Source organism: Pseudonaja textilis, chromosome Z, assembly GCF_049901715.1.
Source record: "Pseudonaja textilis isolate UNSWEBS1 chromosome Z, rPseTex1.2, whole genome shotgun sequence".
Taxonomy (NCBI): domain Eukaryota; kingdom Metazoa; phylum Chordata; class Lepidosauria; order Squamata; family Elapidae; genus Pseudonaja; species Pseudonaja textilis.
This window is the reverse complement of record NC_142008.1, coordinates 102,614,476-102,633,097: the sequence shown is the minus strand read 5'-3', so window position 1 is coordinate 102,633,097 and position 18,622 is coordinate 102,614,476. Positions and strand designations below refer to the sequence as shown.

Below are 18,622 nucleotides of genomic sequence, written 5' to 3'. Positions count from 1 at the left end.
TATAGTTAGCCCAGAAGAAATTGATTAACTTTATGCAAATTGGTACTTATTTGCATAAAAGGTTTGAACTAAAGCCAAATTGTTTTGAGTACTGTACTTTATAAAGAGAAAAAACAGTGTTTCCCTATTTCAAATTCTGGGGTATTTCTTTTCCATTTATTTGGGCGAGGCATATACATTACACTGTGTTAATAAACTGCCCCTGTATTTCATTAGGAAGTTGAAGGGGAAAACCCAGTGGCCACAGAATATAATTGGAAAGGTAGAGCAGTTAGAAGGTGTGGGTTTTGTACGACCTCTAGTGGACAGTCTTAAAGTCACATGGAGGAAATCCCCATTTTCCTGACAAGGCAGGGGTTTCCCTAATTGCAAATGGGAAGTTCCAGGCCGGCAGATTTAAAGACAGCATTGGGAAATATAACATTCTGGACTACTTTTACTTTACCTCTAGCCCTTCATAGGCCCTAGATTGAGAGAACTGATTATTCATCTGATTAGATTTAAAGGCCATTTGACTACAATATACACTTTTTTAAAAAGGGGAGAACAATGTAAAGCAAAAGAGACCACACACATCTGGCAAAACAAATGAGCAAAGCTATCAACTAACCTCCACAAGGCCTTGGAGGACAGCCTACTTTTAAAGACTTCGGGAACACCACCAAGGTGACAGCCACACAGGCTTCGGGGGTGGCAGGGTACTATTTCAGAGCACAGGAATCATGCCTGCTTCCTAAACGGCACTGTTTGACAGGACCCGAAGTGTATTAACATCTACTGGTGCCTGGCTCCAAGGGAATTTCAATAAATAACCAATTTTGTAATCAATTTTGGGGGAAACTAGTTCAGAATCTCCTGTATGTACTCTGCCCTTAGTTCAGAGAACCAGAGAACTATGTAGGACTGTCCCTTCCTTTATTGTATCATCACGATGACCTGGTTGTAGACCTGGCTAAGTGATCATATCTGACCCAAAACCATGTAATTAAATTCTATTAATTAGAATTTAAGTCTCTGTAGCCCATAGAAATGTTGATAGCCTAATCCATGCCGAGGGCATGTGAAATGCACCCAGATCTTTAAGAATTCTAGCTTTCAGCTTCCCTTGGATCACAAAACTCAAAAATTCATTTCACATGTGGCATTAAATATACAATGTAAAATGACTTGTACTGGCAAAGCCACAGTCAGTAACAGGAATAGACAATTATGTTTTAACTGAGGACTGCACTTTTTTCTTCTGTAGTCCTCACTTAGCAACTATAATTAGGAGGCAACATGATCGCTAAGTGGGAAATCACATGATCCTGACTGAAGCATATGAGCTTACTTCACCTTTAGTCGTTAAGTGATATAGTCACTAAGTGAAAAGTCATGCGAATGTGACTTACGATTTTATTTCCACCTTTCATACTGTACAACGTTAACTGCTTATCACAAGCGAAAATTGCTCAATGGTTGCAAAGCACATGAATAGCAATCATATGACTGCAGGATACGGCAACTGTTATTAAATGTGAGGATTGGTCACAAACGGGTTGTTGTTGTTGTTTTAGCATTGTCACAACTTCGAATAGTTGCTTACATGAGACAATCAAGAGTGGAAGCCTGTGTGGGTTTTTTTTTTCCGCCTTATAGGGTTGCAAAAGGTATGAAGGACAAAACTGGAGGATTAAGGCATGCTCCATGTCTTCATATTATCTTAAAATTATAAAGAAAACAAATTACTCACATAGTTAAAAATCCTAATTTTGCTGCCACTAGAATGTTCCGGGGACTAAACTCTTGCCTTTAGTGGCTAGCATGTGACATGGAATCGGCTGTGGTGGGGTACTTGTGAGTACACATACACATTCACACACATCCTTTATGAATGGTAAGTGAACTCAGTCAAGTATTCTTAAGAACTTTGCTTCCTTTCTCTTCAGACAAGATCCTGGCTTTCCACAACACACACACACACACACACACCACCATCCCTCTCCCCTGCCCCAATTAACTACAAGGGAACATTTCTCACCCAGGAGAACAGTGAGATGTTTCATTTTCATGACCAGTTTATTTCTTCTGGGTATTTGCCTCATACAACCAGGTACTACATATGGCAATCTCCTCTTATTTTCATTGTTAAAACTCTTCCTTCCCTAAGTAGAAACAATTCTCGGTTGTCTTGCCATCGCTGTTAAGTGAATCTGTACATTAACTTAACTGCAGTTAAGTTAATGATTCAGGGCACAGCTGTTTGCTGTTCACAAACAGGAGAGGGTGCAGTCTTTGGAGGAAAGGGTTATTTTTTTTTTTCACTTCTCCCTCTTCCCACTCAGAAGGAAGTTGGTGACCGACCTCCCCTCCCTCCTCCCCCAAATCTGAAGCAATGGAAGAAAGATGGCGGAGAAAACGAAAGTGCTTAGTAGCTCACTTGACTCAATTCTTTTGGCAGGATCCCAGTCCAGCCATTGTAAGGCTTATGCTGAATCCAAAGACTCGCTATGGGGAACATGCCTTGCTGGTGCCACTGGGAGAGGTCTGCCTCTCCCCCAGTCCATTCAAAAGGTCTATTCGTGGACGTCCCAGATCTCAGACAGAAGTGGCGGAAGCTTCTTATCTTGAAGGCGCAAGGCAAAGACCTGCTCTGAGTGCACGCTGCTCAACGTCCGCAGGCTCACCAGCTTCATCAGCATGCGGGGAAACATCAGGTGGTCCTGTGGGAAGAAAGGGAGGCCAAAAGAGGTCTGGTGAAAGGCGCGATGCCTTTAGTCAGAGTTGTGTCACTTGAGAGGCTCCAGGGCTGTGCGTGGTCCAGAACTTTCAGAAAGTTGCCTTTAAATGTTAAGTGCTTGAGAGGAATACCAACTGATTAAATGCACGGAGAACTAAAATTTCATTTTACCTACAGTTAAGAATCAGCTATGATGGCAATTGGTACTGGGATTGCCGTCACCGAGCGATGCGAAGCACAATGTGACGTGGCCGCGTTGCTCAGCGATGGCAATCCAGGCAGTTCCAGTTGCTGTTGTGGAGACACACAACAAATTAAGAAGGAAGCAGCAGCAGCAGAAGTCCCAGGTAAGGAATAAGGGGTGTGTCACAGGGGAGACCCAGCGCAGGTGGGGCGTGAGTTGGAGAGGGAGGTCCTGTGGAGCAGCATGAACGGAAGAAAGGTAAGGGAAAGAAGAGTCACGGTGTGCGTGAGCAAAGGGAGGGAGGAAGGAGCAGTATAGGTGAATGAAGGGGGGGGGGGGAGAATACTCTGTGTGTGTGTGTGTGTGTGTGTGTGTGTGTGTGTGTGTGTGCGCGCGCGCGCGCAGGTGAAGAAGAAGAATAGCTGGGGGAAGACTTGACCAACTTGTTATCTTTTCTGCTAGGTTCCCCATTGATTTTACTTGGGAAAAAGCCAGCAGAGACAGTCACCAAATGGCCCCCCCGTGACGTCAGGATCCTGCCACCATCCTAAATACAACTTGGTTGCCAAATTTGGTTTGCCCCAAATTTACGTTGACTGCAACACCCCAGAATTTCAAGGAGCGAATTTAAATCCCTTTGATTTTAAATCCCTTCGTTCAGTGACATCGTAACTTTGAAAGGCTGCTGAAAAAAATGAACTCTGGGTGAGATGGCGGCCGACAAGTCTAATAAATAAACATACAAAAATGAATGTTAAACGAGGCCTGACTAACAACCATTCATTTAGTGACAGATTCAAAGTTACAATGGCACTGAAAAAAGTCACTGGTGACCATTTTTTCGTATTTAAGACCACTGCAGCAACCCCATGGTTAAGTAATCAAAATTTGGATTCTTGGCCACTGGCGTACCACGGCTGCAGTGTCTCAGGATCATGGGATAACCTTTTGCAACCTCCTGAGAAGCAAAGTCAGTGGGAAAATTAAATTTGCTTAGCAATCACGATACTAACTTAAACAGTGGTAACGATTCATTTAATAACTGTGACAGGAAAGGGTGGTAAATTGGGGTGAAATTCACTTAACAATGATCTTGCTTAGCAATGGAAATTTTGAGCTGGATTTTGGTCATAAATTGAGGAGTATCTGTAAATTGAAAACGTTTTTTACTTAATCCTGCCCATCTATCTGAAAATAGTATATATGTTTGACTATGGCCTATGAAAGATACATGATTTATTAAGATACAACCTGAAGGAAAAAAGGAACTGGAAAAATTGGGAAGGGGAAGGAAGGAGCCATTGGCCTACTCAGGCTCTTGACAGGTAGTATCTAGTGAAAGCAGGACAGAATTGCACAATCCAAAAATGTTTCAGGAAGAACACTTGTCTCCACACCCTGTCACCACAGTCTAGCTATAGGAAACCGTCAGTAGGACTAGAGGCCTTGGGCCTTAAACTAGGAGGAATGTTATTTTTTTATCACTTTTCTTCCACCCAATGATGATAATCTATCCCCTTTGCTCTATGGTTTTCTCCCTCAGCATTCACTGCTTCCCTTCTCCCCAATCCAGATACCTGTGGCCGATTGAGGTGGATGTAAGAACTGAGGGCCTCAATGTACGGCTGCTGCAATGCCTCCACCAAGCCATGGTCCTGTACATTTGGCCTGTCAGCAGAGAAGATGTTGATTGCAATGAGAAGGGCATATTCGGCATCATCCAGCTGCAACTGTCGCATGGCCCGGGAAAACTCAAATATGGGGTTGATGAATTCGACCTGAAGACCTTGTTTTGGGGTGAGGGAATTGGAGAGGGAGAGAAATGAAACATTAGGGAACGATAGATGTCATCTAATTTTCTATGCTCAGACCTCCAAGTGTATTTGTTGTTTGTTTTTAGATTTCTATCCTACCCCACTTGAGCTATTTTGTACTGTTCAAGCTTATAAGTGCTTCAAAGCATAAATGCATAAGAGAAATTAAGTTTGGGATGTAGATAGACATGAAGATTGAAAAGACTCCCCAGAAGATGGCATCCTATAGATGCAGCCATAAAAATGAGGAGCTAATTCATTATAACGGTAACTATCTTTTAAAACAGAAAACAACATTGTAATTTCATTAGACAGTAGTTCAACCAGAGCATTGTTAGTGGCGCAAAATAATCTGAAAACCTGGCAGGCTAAATGCTTAAGATTATTTTTTTTTAAAAAAAAGCCAGGCAGAAGCAAGAGAAATAAGGTTGATACAGATTTCCTAAAGAAATTCAGTAATCATCCACAGCTACAAAACATGTTTTCTCCTTAACTAACCTTCTTGACTAGCAGTAAAGTACAATTCTTCAGCTGAATTCAGGATGCTGATAGTTTAGTAATAAATCAACTGGATTGGATGAATTTACCATAAACTGTCAGCATTTTGAACAAGGCTTAGAAATGAACATACAGTATAACTAAGATAACAAATGCTTGCTACAAAGTAACTCTAGCTATAGGCAAAAAGAAAATATGCGAAGAACAAATACTTTTAAGTTCCTCTAATACAAATTCACCCAAGCTTTCTTCCAATATAGAAAAAATTTATATAATATGACGTGTAAACAACTGTTCCTTTACAGAGGAAGGACGATAGAAACTAAACTAGAGAGCCTGAACTAACACACCCTTTTCACTGCACAATAAAGATCCCAGAATCAAGACCAGACATGCAAAAGATACAAAGGACAATCTGAGTTATTTCCAAATATTTAGGTCTTGCCTCATAGGTTCACCTCTGCAAAAGGATGATTAGAAACAAATGCAAACTCTCATTAAATATGAAAGCTCAGTAATATTTACGACACCTTTTCACTTGAGATGTGAAACATGGAATCAGAAGAAATCACCCAGAAATACATCACTGGTCCACCCATATTTATCCCTTTGGAAATATATTAGTAACCTCAAATATATTTTTGAAAAATAAAATCTATCTCCATCTCGGTAAGAACTTTAAACAAAACACATTTTGGGAAAATACAAAATATATATTTCTAGACAAAATAGTAATTCTGCTTACTTTGAAATCTACTCAAAATGTATAGATTTGACTGCATAACTTGGGCTAGCAAGAAGCTTCTCTGGAATGGAGAATTAACCAACATTCACATATGCTAGGTTCTCAATTTCTCCATTTTGTATCTAAGGGGAGTCATAATGTGCCAAGAATCCAAATGCCAGAAAAGGAACTGCTAAGATTTTGCCTTCTATATGGGAATAGGGCCTCTTCTTTAAGCAGAGATAACCATCCTGGGCAATTTAATAAAACATATGAAACTAAAACCTCTCTTTTTGTGAGGTTTTATCAGATGTGAGATTTATGTGTGAAGTATGATTATTTATACTGTCAAGGCAATTTTCTCAAATCTGGTTCTCCTCATGTTTATATCACAATTCCCATCACTCCCAGCCAGCTAATTCTTCTTGGGTGGACCCAGGAATTTTTTGGGAGTAGCTTCTACCATTCCATACACAATTTTGATTCCCCCCACCCCTCTGGCTGCAGATTTCTTGCCTACATCACCCCGTCATGAATTACTTTTCACTCACCTGCACGGTGAAAGTCATCCTTGCTGTATGTAAAATCTTTAAGAAATGTAATGCACTGAGTCTCATGATTATAGCGCCGGGCTGTCTCTAGTAACATGATCTAAGAAGACAAGCATGTGTCAAAGAACAGCTATTGCCCTTCTAAAAAAACTATTTGTGGTATGTGTTTAGGTAGATAACTTAATATACCACATGCTTATTAATTCTCTGGAAAGCTAAACTCTCCTTCCTTTTCTCTGCTTAAAAAAATTATATCCTTTCCCATTCTGGGGCCCTAAAAAGCAGAAGCAGCACACAATGCAGTACACAGTTCAATACAGTAAAAGCAGTGTTAACAGCAAGTATCATAAATACCCACTCTGTGTTCATAGAAAAGTTTTTACAGCACACCCTAATTCTCATAGACAATAGTCTTTGTACCTGGATTATAAAACTACAGAGCCACGTTTTAAAATTCTATTTGAAAAACTTTGAATAGAGAAATTATTGTTATTTTGCTTTAAGATCAGGAAGTAATGATCTTTGTGAGCAGGTCTGTGTAATTTGTTTTGGTGAATCATATATTGTTAAAAATAGGATTGTTTATACTAAAGGAACTCATTTTCCCAGTGTTTATCAATGTTACCCAACCTTGCCATCTTGAAGAAATGGCTGACTAGGGAATTCTGGGAGTCGAAGTCCACACAAGCTGCCAAGGTTGAAATCAATGGCAGCAGATTACAAAAATCTCCTTGGCAGAAAATCTTTTTCATCACTTGCTACCTGGTCCTCTTTTATTGGAAATATTACTGATTAATCTGTTTGTGCAAAACATGTGCTATGCCAGATTTCACTGAGTTATTACTGTAAGGTGTAGGATCGTTGGCTACACAGACATTTTCAGGACATCAGCCTTAGCCAACGTAAGACTTTTAGCTCTTATAGCTTTGGAAGCAAAAGAATCACCCCTGCTCACCTCAATGGTAGAAGCCTTCAGCAATGCGATTTGGTCTTCTCGCGAGAGCTGCAGGAAGCCAGGTACTTGCTTGGCAAAGTCCACAATCTCTTGTACTGAGATGATGGCTAATTCTGTAAAATGGGCAAAGCGCTGCTGGCGTGCCTCCCGGCTGTTGGGGTCACTGCTCACTGGCCAAGGCTGGGAAGTAATGGGAAAAATAAGAGATAAGGGAGGAAATAAAAAGGGAATGAGGTCTGTCCAGTACACTTTATGGCTTATCCAGAATAACAGAGTCGGAAGGGACCTTGGAGGTCTTCTATCCCAACTCTCTGCTCAGGCAGGAAACCCTATCGCATTTCAGACAAATGGTTGTCCAATCTCTTTTTATAGAATAGAATAGAATAGAATAGAATAGAATAGAATAGAATAGAATAGAATAGAATAGAATAGAATAGAATAGAATAGAATAGAATAGAATAGAATTCTTGATTGGACACACAAGGTATTTGTCTTGGTACAAATGCTCTCAGTGGACATAAAAGAAAAGATACATTCATCAAGAATCATAAGGTACAACACTTAATAATAGTCATGGGATACAATAAGCAATCAAATCCTACTAGGAAACAGTCAATATAGATTGTAAGGATACAAGTGACAAAGTTACAGTCATACAGTCACAAGTGGGAAGGGATGGGTGATAAGGAGTGGTGAGAAGATTAATAGTAATAATAATCCAGACTTTGTAAATAGTTGGACAGTGTTGAGGGAATTATTTGTTCAGCAGAGTGATAGCATTTGGGAAAAAAATGTCCTTGGGTCTAGTCCTTTTGTCCTTATAATCATGGAAGTCACAGTTCAACTTATTCTGGAGACCATTAGGACAGGAAAGCTGTTCTAGAAAGTCATTAAGACTACTGCCTGCCTTTGCCATAGGCTGTAGCCTTGGAACTAGCCAGGACTTTACACCAATTTAGGTCTCTCTCTCTCTCACACACACACACACACACACCCACCCACTTACTGTGACTTTGGGCTGATCACTAAAGCTCCTCTTGTTGCACTGCTGTTGGGCCGCCACCAACTGCTGGATCATGCCCTCCTGCTGTGGGGTAAGAGGAACTGGCTCAGGCTGGGATAAAGCAGGATCACAGAGCAACGGAGGTACTCGAAGTACTTCGCCTCCATCTCTGTCCCCAGTTGGAACCCCATCTCCCTCGTGCTTAGTGATCTTCTTCTTGCGGATTTGCTCTTCTGAAAGGACACCTGGAGACAGAGAGAGAGTCTGGCATGAAATGAAAAGACCTCAAAAGTTCAACAGAGAATTCCAGATGCACTTAACATTTTGAAGAATCATCTTTCTCAACTGTGGGATGCACTGCCCAGAAAAAAATATTTTTTGCCTCAGTACTATTTTCCCTCAGAGTACAATCCAATCTATCCCGTTGACTCAAAACTTCACACTTTCAGCATTTTTTTTTCTTTTTGATGTTTGTAACTTCCCAGTTTCTTACTGATAAAAATAAGGATCATTCGGCCTATCAAATGTGGACAGTACTTCAACTCCCATCCTTTCTCACTATTGGTTATTTTGGCTTAGTCTTCAGCGCCATCTGGTGGGTTATAGATCTCTCATTTCTGCAGCAATGTTTTTCAACTGAAGCAACTTCAAGATAGGTAAGATTTTAATCCCCAGAGTTCTCTAGCCAGGTTAGTTGGTGAATTCTGGGAGTTGAAGTCCACACATCTTAAAAGTTGCTCAGGTTGAGAAACACTGTCTTAGAGTGTTCAATCTTTAAAAGGTCAACGAAGCATTTAGAATTCTGGGAGCAAATTTTCCTTCCTGCCTTCTCTCCCAACTTTATTCCATTGGGATGATCCCTGCTAGTCTGCTGGTTCTGTTTATTTCCCAGACAGATCAATCCCTTCCAAAATGAAGCCATCAATCATCTATTTTTTAAAGAATTATCCCTAGGATGACAGGGCCCAGTGCCATTCTTGGAAATCATTATAATGGAGGCAGTGCCTGCACCAGGACAGTTCCCATTCCTAGCTAGGCCCTGAGAAGTGACCTCAACTGGTTGTAGTGGCTAAGATTCCATGACCTACATTCTTCCCGCATGCCTGCTTGTCGGCATTTTTTCAACCGGCATTCCTGGCACTTCCGGCGCATGTACATGTCCATGTGGCACTGCCCACTGCCCTTGCAGGTATACTGAGCTCCTTTGATGAGACTGCGCCGGAAGAAGCCCTTACAACCCTCACAACTCAGGACATTATAGTGAAAACCCGAGGCCTTGTCACCGCACACGCTGCAGACTTCATCCCCCAACATCTTGGGGGCAGGTCCCTTTTTGCGTTTGCGGGCTGGCTCCTCAGCTGCAGAGGAAGAGAGAGAAAACCAAAGATAATGACTATAAGAGAAATAGGGGTTTCCCCCACACACAAACACTTCTTAATTGCCAAGCATTAATTTCAATGTTTTTAAACTGCTCACATGCCTGACTATTGCCGAAAGAGTGTACTTGGTTTATTCTTAACTCTTCTACCATCTCCAGTGGCCAATCATTTGATAGCATTTAAAAAAAATAAGCAACCATGAGTCATGATGGAACATATAAGACTGATAGAGAAGGGATTGCATTTTATTGTGGTTAGTGTTAAGCAGTGTTTTTCAAACATTTAAGATGCATGGACTTCAACTCCCAGAATTCCCTAGTCAGCATATTTCCTGTTATATCCAATTAGACAGGCAGACTTAACCACTCTTCCTCCTCTTTTTCAAGTGGTATCTAGCTACAAAGTTCGTGAAAACAGAAGCTTTTGCCCTGGATCTCCTTTCATTTATTTAGCTACTTGCTACCAAACTACACAATCTAAAACACTTGTTCAGCTCTCCTAAGCTTTTATATCATGTTGAAAGTGCCTTGATGGTTTTTAGTGGTTTGTGGCTTCCATATTCCTGTGAAAATATGTGGTTATTATCTGCTTCTTTCAGTTCCTGAAAGTCTTGAGTGCAATCTTTGCAGTATATCCATATGTTACCATATATGAATTGTAATTTTAAATGAGGCAATGGGCAAGTTGGAAATTATAACAACTGAACTAGCTAAATAATCAATTTAATTAAGTATTAATCAAATTTCATTTTTGACCAAACCAATTATTTTTGAGATTGATGCATCAATATGAAAAGAGTGTCTTTTTGTGCCACCCATACCAATATAGTTGCTTAGTTATTCCCACTGGATGGAAGAACAATCAAATCAGGACAGGCTGCATAAGTACATTATCCCTAAAATAAAATAAAATTCATGGGAATCTGGCCTATTATTTCATACAAACTAGTTATTTTCTTCAAATTTCCATATAGAAAAAGAACATACAAACATTTAAAACATAACAACACATGGACTTTTGCTTTAAATTCTTACTACAACTGTACAGGCAGTCCTCGATTTATGACTGATTTCTTGGGAACTGTTTGAAGCTATGACAGACCTCCCTCCACAACCACATGATCATACTTCAGATACTCAGCAATCAGGTCACATTTACAGCTGTTTACAGTATCTTGCAGTCATGCAACCACATTTTATGTTTTTGCCAAACATTCTCAGTTAATTCAAGTTTTCAACAAAATTGGGCCTATGGTGAACTATTGCTTCGCTTAATGACTACGGCAGTAACTGAAGGGTCTCTGCAAAAAAAAAATTGTAAAATCAGGTTGGTCATTTGGGCGACCTGATTTATGACCATCACGTTAAAACTGTGATGGGTTTGCTTATTACAGCAGTAATTCAGGACTACCTGTAATAGTAATTTCCGCAACAATATTTCCCTTTCTAATACACTTCAGATTGCTGAATCGATTATTTTGCTCACCAGTGCTGTGCGTAGAGCTTTCGCCATCATCTGTGCAAATTACTTCAATTTTCACTGTGTTCTGAGACTCTGTCTTTGCCACTGACCATTCATTTTTGATCTGTGAAGTGGGCTCCCCACAGTCTGTTTCTTTGAAGGAGGAGGAAGGAGAAGTGGAAGGAGGAAGAGGAGGAGGAGGAGGAGAGGAAGTGGAAGAGGAGGAGGAGGAGAAGAAGAAGATTAAACTCTGAAAAGTTTCTTCTTCTTGTTCAGCAGTGGGCCATCTGGTTGATTTTATTAAGCTTACCTTGTGATAACTGAGGCTCATTGTTGCCTGTTTTGGCCATCTCAGGGCATGAGCCACGGCAGCATTATATAGCTAGCTTTTGAATCAGACAACAAAATAGTCCCTTGGAACTTAGCTTCTTCAGTCCTCTTTCATTTCCTTGGGAAAGACAAAAGTCCTACCATTCTCCGTCTTGTCCTGGGAGAAGTGCTTTATCTCAAAAGTTGTGCTCTCCTGCCTGATAGGAAAAAGAATCCATATGCACCTAAGTGCGCCCTCAAATAACCAATTCTGCAAACAACATAGGGAAACTATTGTCACATGGATCAAAAGTAGCTACTTTGTGAAACATAATTAAAAAGATAAGCCAGATTTACTGAGGAAGAGCAACAGCTCTTATCTATGATGGCTCCATGGAATATCCATATTTGGAGAAGCACATCAGTGGATTCTAGATGCTGAGGGCAATAGCATAAATAAATTGTTTCTTCATACTATGCTTGTGATAAGGCCATTTTAGAAATTATTACTAGATTGCCTTTGCCTTGATTTAACATAAGTCTACTTCTACACCAATGATGAGGAAACTGTACTTTCAACTAAATTTCAAAGACCTCAGCAAGTAAGAGAATCACAAGCAAAGAATGTCTGCCTTTCTCACTGGACAGGAAACAAAGGATACAGAGATGGGGGAGACGGAGGGGGGTGGCGAATAACAAACAGAAAAGAGGAGAGAGAAAACTTCCACCTACATGTAATTCTTACTAAGGTGAATAAGGTTCACAAGATACAACTATTAATAGACTTTTCCCCACGAATATACAAAAGGGAAAATGTGAAAAAGGATCATCTTCATCCTATATATCAACAGCTCCTCATATCTTTTATTTTTGCATCTTCCTATGTCAACCCTCCCCTTTCAACATTTATCCACAGGCAAAAGCTGCTTATTCTCCTCCCCTGATCTTCTTTTCCAAAACTGTTACTTACCCTCATATAGTTATTTGCTCTATGTCAAACATTCCATGAGAACTTTATCCAAGGCAGGGAAGTTGTCCTTAAATTGTGTTTCACCTTCCCCACCCCCCAAATATTGAAAGATATTCAGCTAATATACATAGCAGGGTTTGTGGAAGGGGCACAGCAGCAGTTATTAAGAAGGGGGTACAGATGATATAATTACTGCCTGGAGGTAAAAGAAAGAGGAAAAAGCCTGAAAAAAGAAAGAGAAAGAAGAAATCAGCAAATTCCTTTATTGTACACCATAATATATGATTGTGTGAAGGGCATAAGGCAGTTTGACTAATACTTAGTTTTCAACATGTTGATACGGTTTCCTCTTATATGTTCAACAGTATTAAAATAAAAAGTGAGTAACCTATGGCTCAAAGCCACATACAGAGCCTAAAACAGTTTTTTTTTGGCAACCTCAGATCTCAATTATATTAATGAATTTTGTTTTCCTGCTCTTTCCCAAGGTGTGAAACCTATAAAAATTATTACTGAAGTCTAAAAGAAGTTAAATAACATTTTTGAACAGCTAAAAATATCAACAATCCACTTACCCCAAAGTCCTCCCTGCAAAAAGCCAGAATTCTGGCTAGCTATGACAAAGAAATTTGAGGAAACAAGTTCACCCAGAAAAAAATGTAAAAACCCTTGTACATCCTATTAATATATTTACTAATATATTCTTTTTATGTATTTATCAATAATATATGCTTTTGTTACCCTATCTTTGTGACAAATACCAATATAATCATACATCAACCAAATATTTAAAAAACCTAATTACAATTAGGGACTCCTGCTTTAAATCCTTAAGGCATTTATTCATAGCTATGATGCCCAGAATTATTATCTTAACATACAATAGTCTCTGAATGAAGGCTGATGTAAAAAATTGTAACATTTGTGTAACTTTCAAAAGAGAGGTAACATTCTGAGATCTCCAAATTTTTAATGTAGTCTATTTTGTAAGGGTTCCCCCACCCCACCCCGCCTGCCCCTCAAATAAGCTCTCAAAGCAAACTTATCGGGAGGCCTGGCACCCCTCCAAGCTAACGATCTTCCACTCATTGGAAACTGACGTCTCCTCCCACTTGTAAGTTGCCCTAGCCAACGGTTTGAAGCATTTGGTGTCACACCTCTTCCTTCGTCGCTGATCCTCTCCTAAAAGCAGGGCCAAGATTTCTCTTTCCCAAGTTCTCTGCCTCCTCCCACCTCAACGAGTCGGAGGAGTGATCTGGGGATCCTCCCTGCTCAAAAGCCCCAAACCTTTCGACACCGCTCCAGTCTCGCTCAGAAAACCTTCCCTGACCGCACAGGATTTACCCCGAGAAAACCAATATGGGACGACGGAGTTAACAGGATGCAAGCAGCTGAGATCTCTACCCGTCTTCTGAACTGGGGACTGCGGGGGAGTGCAGTTTTACTTCCCAGATTTGCTCCAGAGCCTGCGACGCAAGGAACCGGGAGCCCAGCCACTATAACCCCCATCCTCGCCCGGTGGATACCATGAGATGTCCCTCTCCCGCGTACAATACTTCGAGACCACTCTTTACCTTCTGTTGTCTCGGAGTCCCACCACTTGCCTAAACCAGTGAAAACACTTCTTTCGCATACAGAAGCGAAGCGTTTCCGGGAACCCTGAGTAGGCGTCACTTCCTTTCCAACGTGGGAAACCACCCCTTCTCTGGAGGGCGCGCCATCCTCTTCCTCTGCTCTACGTTTGGCGTCGCGCTACTAGCTGAATGGGGGAAGTGTTACACAACACCGAGCGGGGTGGACCCGGAAGGAGAAGAGCTCTTTGTGCTTCCAGAAAGGGGAGGAGGTGTGTGTGGAGGGGGAGTTGTGCAATTCGGACTCCATTTAGCCACATCACAAGACTCTGATTTGGCAGCCTCATTTATATCCACTTTGCTGAAGCAAGTTCCGTGGTGATGGTTCACTCTTCAACCACGGGGTGTATTTTTTGCGGGCTCCAGGTTGCTTTTCACAACGTCTTCACACAAAAACAATGCATTGATTAAAGTTCTCTTTTCCCTAAGAAGCAAACCTTGGATGTTCTATATAGAATCCAAACATTCTAAAGCCAAGTCAGATTGGACTTATTTTATTCTCATGGGTTATGTTATACATTTATGCAAGTACAATTACAAACTTTATTTGGCCTTAGAACTACATCAAACAACCGCAGTGAGAGACCTCCACATAATTTGATATATAGTGAGTCTGACCTGTCTGGAATGGCAATCTTGTTAAAGTGCATCTTGATAAGTACAAGATGTCTTAACTGCTGGCAGATAATTTATATATTCATCGGAATGCATAGGGAATATTTTAATAAAGGGAAGAAGATTCCTTTGTCTCAAATCAGAATGAAATTCACAGTTTAAAAGAACATGTTCAATAGATAAGATTTCACTTGTCACAACTGGGCATAAACCAGGGGTGGGATTCACATTTTTTAACAACCGGTTCTGTGGGCGTGGCTTAGTTGGTGGGCATGGTTTGGTGGTCTTGTTATTGGCTGGGCGTGGCCAACTCAATATCACATCAAGGCATGCATCTCCTTGATATGGAGACAAGCCTAGATATTTTTTATGCATGTTATCTTTTCTAGATCTATTTTAGAACCGTGACTGTAGTTTTCATTTGTTTCCTATGTTAGAATGGTAGGAAAGTACCTTCAGTTTTTAGAACTCATGGTCCATATTTTTTGTTTCTGATCATTTTGATCATTTTCTTTTCTCTGGACTGGTTTTGATTTTTCTGAGTACTTCCTGAAGTGAGGTGCACAGAACTGGACACAATGCTCACAATAGAATTCAACTTTGCATCATTAGCCTCTACAAAAATGCACATCCCCCTGTTATCAAAATTTGGTCTCTTCTCATTTTATTCAGTGACAACTAATTTTACTGTCATTGGTGAGATATTTTGTCAAAAACATTCTGGTAATTTAAGAATACAATGTCAGCAGGTTAATAATTCCATTGCTGATTTCTTCCAAGAACTGCATTTTTATGGACCTGATTAATAGTCTTTATCTCTATATCCTAGATAAAGTTGAAGTTGCATGTAATTACCAATATTACCAATTACCAATATTCCCTTCCACTTGTTTTCTCTAAGCATTGTGTGTTACATATCATCTCGGTCAAAGTTTCTGTGGTATTACACTGTTCAGATAATATCCATCACTTTCTCAGTCAACTTGAATATAAAGTTATCTTTATTGAAAATTTAAAAAAATACATTATTTACAACACTGAGATATTATTTGACATCTCAACTCAGGTTTTATCTAGATAAACATAAAATGGAATATCGTAATGGCTGCAACTTTAAAAGATATCAAGGGCATTGGACAAATACAAACCTAAAGTTGCAAAGTCCTGAAGACCTGGCTTTGTACTTGCAATCCTGCTGCCTATGTGCAATGAAGCCATTTCCTGTTTACACTGAATGATAATTATTGCTTTTATAATTTTCTCAGCTGCTATACATTTTATATTTTTTGTATATGTTAGTTTATCATTTCATCATTTTTTAAATGTTGTTAGCCATTCAGGGTCATATATTTTAAATAGGCAGCCATATAAATATGTGAAATAAATAATTGCATAAAATAGTTCCAGGATTCATAGGAATCATAAGAGAAGTTATCTTATGATTAACACTGCAGGAGCTTGGGCTTGGTGGCATACTTTTATTTTTATTTGATTTGTCAATCGCTTACAAGATAATAAGTATAAGTATATACATAGTTATGAATACATGAAATGGGTACATATAATAAAAATAAAAGAAACAATAGGACAGGGATTGGTGCACTTATGCATGCCCCCTACAGACCTCTTAGGAAAGGGGTGAGGTCAATAGTAGACAGTCTAAAGTTAAAAATTTTGAGGTTTGGGGAAGAAACCACAGAGCCAGGTAGAGTATTCCAGACATTGACCACTCTGTTGCTGAAGTCGTATTTCCTGCAATCAAGTTTGGTGTGGTTTGGTGAGTTTGTATCTATTGTGTGCTCTTGAGTTGTTATGGTTGAAGCTGGAGTATTCATTGACAGGTAGGACATTGCAGTGTATGATTTTATATACCATACTTAGATCAGACTGAAGACGGTGTAGTTCAATGTTTTCTAGGTCTAAAATTTCAAGTCTGGTGACATAAGGTATTCTACAACGAGTAGAGGAGTGGAGAACTCTTCTTGTGAAATATTTCTGGACTTTCTCAACTGTGCTAATATCAGATACATAATGTGGGTTTCAGACTGATGAGCTGTATTCGAGTATTGGTCTAGCAAATGTTTTGTATGCCCTAGTTAGTAGTATGATATTACCAGATAAAAAGCTACATAGGATTAGGTTAACAACTTTTAATGCTTTTCTGGCTATGTACTTACAGTGGGCTCTAGCACTTAGATCATTAGAGACGAGTATTCCAAAGTCCTTTATACAGCTTGGATCATCAAGGTCTTGACTATTCAGCTTGTATTTTATTTTCTGATTTTTTTGCCAATATGTAAGACAGAGCATTTATTTGTTGAGATTTGAAGTTGCCATTTGTTTGACCATTCTGATACATTGTCAAGATCTTTTTGAAGGGTAACAGTATTGTCTGTGGTATTGAACAGCTTTACATCATCAGCGAAGAGAACGCAGTTGCTCTTAATATGATCACAGAGGTCATTTATGTAGAGTATGAAGAGAGTTGGTCCTAGAACACTGCCTTGAGGGACACCACTATTGACAGGTACAGAATTTGATAGGACACTCCCAATTTTGACCATTTGTGGTCTATTTGACAGGTATGCTTCTATCCAGTTATGCAGTTGTCCAAAGATACCATAAGATTTTAGTTATAGGAGTAGTTTTTCGTGTACCACTGAATCAAAGGCTTTACAGAAGTCTATGTAGATTGATTCTATTGCTTTGCCCTGATTGAGTTGTGTAGTCCATATGTTTTTGCAGTGTAAGAGTTGCAGATTACAGGATAGTTTTTTTCTGAAACCAAATTGTTAGAGAGTAGGTTGTTTGTCTCTAAGTGGAGGATAATGGATTGGTTAATAATTGATTCCATGACTTTACAGGTGGAAGTGGAATCCAAAGTGTGGTTCTTATAGGGCTGTGCTGCTCAATCCTAACCTCATTCAGAAAAGCATAATCTATCTTTTTAAAAATTGGTATTCTATACCTGAGAAATATTTATTCTTTCTTTGAAATCAGGCTGATGAGTGAGGGAGTTATAAGATTGTTTGTGTCTTCCATGATGCAGTAGGAGAGTTTCTCAGCTACAACAGCTTGAAGATATGTGTACTTCAACTCCCAAAATTGAAATTTGCACTTCTTCAGATTGCCAAGGATGAGAAACACTGCAAGAGAGCATTCATTATAGTAGTGGCTTAAAAAAACAAGGCTAGATAAAAATAAATCTTAGCTGGGCATGAAGTTCCCTGGATGGGCCCTGCTAGTCAGTTGTATGCTTTATCTCAAATGCATCTCATAACAACAAAAAATAAAAAATGATTAGAGTACAGCCAAAGATTCCCTTTCCTCCTTATGGAAAAAAGGTCAAAATTAATATAACATACTATTTTTAGTCTACAATACCCTTCAATTACACATTCCGCATACTTCCAACTCACTTAACAGAAGGTGTATTTTCCATTGTGCCACATCAGCCTTTATATTTAACCAGCAGGTCCCATCTGATAGACATCTTCAATACATTTATTTATCTTCCTGATGGTGATTTGTTTAAAATTTTCCCTGATTGCTTTATTCTAAACAATCTGGCTGATTCCAGCTTTGATCATTACAATAGCGACTCAGTTCTCAAGGGGCTATAAGTGGGTAGCGGGGCGGGGGACGGGGACGACGACTAAGGGATACAGAGCAGATGGTCTGCATGCATCCTTGGCTGCAGCCGTGTACGAGGCAGACCCCGGGGTCTTATTCTAGCTTCTTTTCCCGGAAGATCGAAGAATGAAAGTTTCAGGAAACAGCAACTTAGCAGCGGAGAATGATGGGCGCAT

At 39.7% G+C, this 18,622-nt stretch overlaps 1 protein-coding gene across 22 annotated transcripts; it reads right to left on the bottom strand.

Annotated features, from left to right (window-relative positions):
- Nucleotides 1-2,039: 2,039 nt before the first annotated feature.
- Nucleotides 2,040-14,219, bottom strand: NR1H2 (nuclear receptor subfamily 1 group H member 2). 22 transcript variants are annotated; one of them, XM_087916536.1, is made up of 10 exons: nt 13,972-14,219; nt 12,568-12,790; nt 11,599-11,815; nt 11,313-11,441; nt 9,537-9,806; nt 8,452-8,693; nt 7,446-7,625; nt 6,491-6,590; nt 4,481-4,689; nt 2,040-2,702 (listed from the first exon to the last, which is right to left on the bottom strand). In XM_087916536.1, exons 3-10 carry the CDS (start codon nt 11,636-11,638, stop codon nt 2,556-2,558), a joined length of 1,317 nt encoding a protein of 438 aa, XP_087772662.1. In that variant the 5' UTR covers nt 11,639-11,815; nt 12,568-12,790; nt 13,972-14,219; the 3' UTR covers nt 2,040-2,555. The 22 variants fall into 22 exon arrangements, with proteins under 22 accessions (XP_087772662.1, XP_026566486.1, XP_026566489.1 ...); XM_026710701.2 differs by having other exon boundaries at nt 11,599-11,868; nt 14,142-14,219; XM_026710704.2 differs by having other exon boundaries at nt 11,313-11,435; nt 11,599-11,868; nt 14,142-14,219.
- Between the last annotated feature and the right edge of the window lie 4,403 nt (nt 14,220-18,622).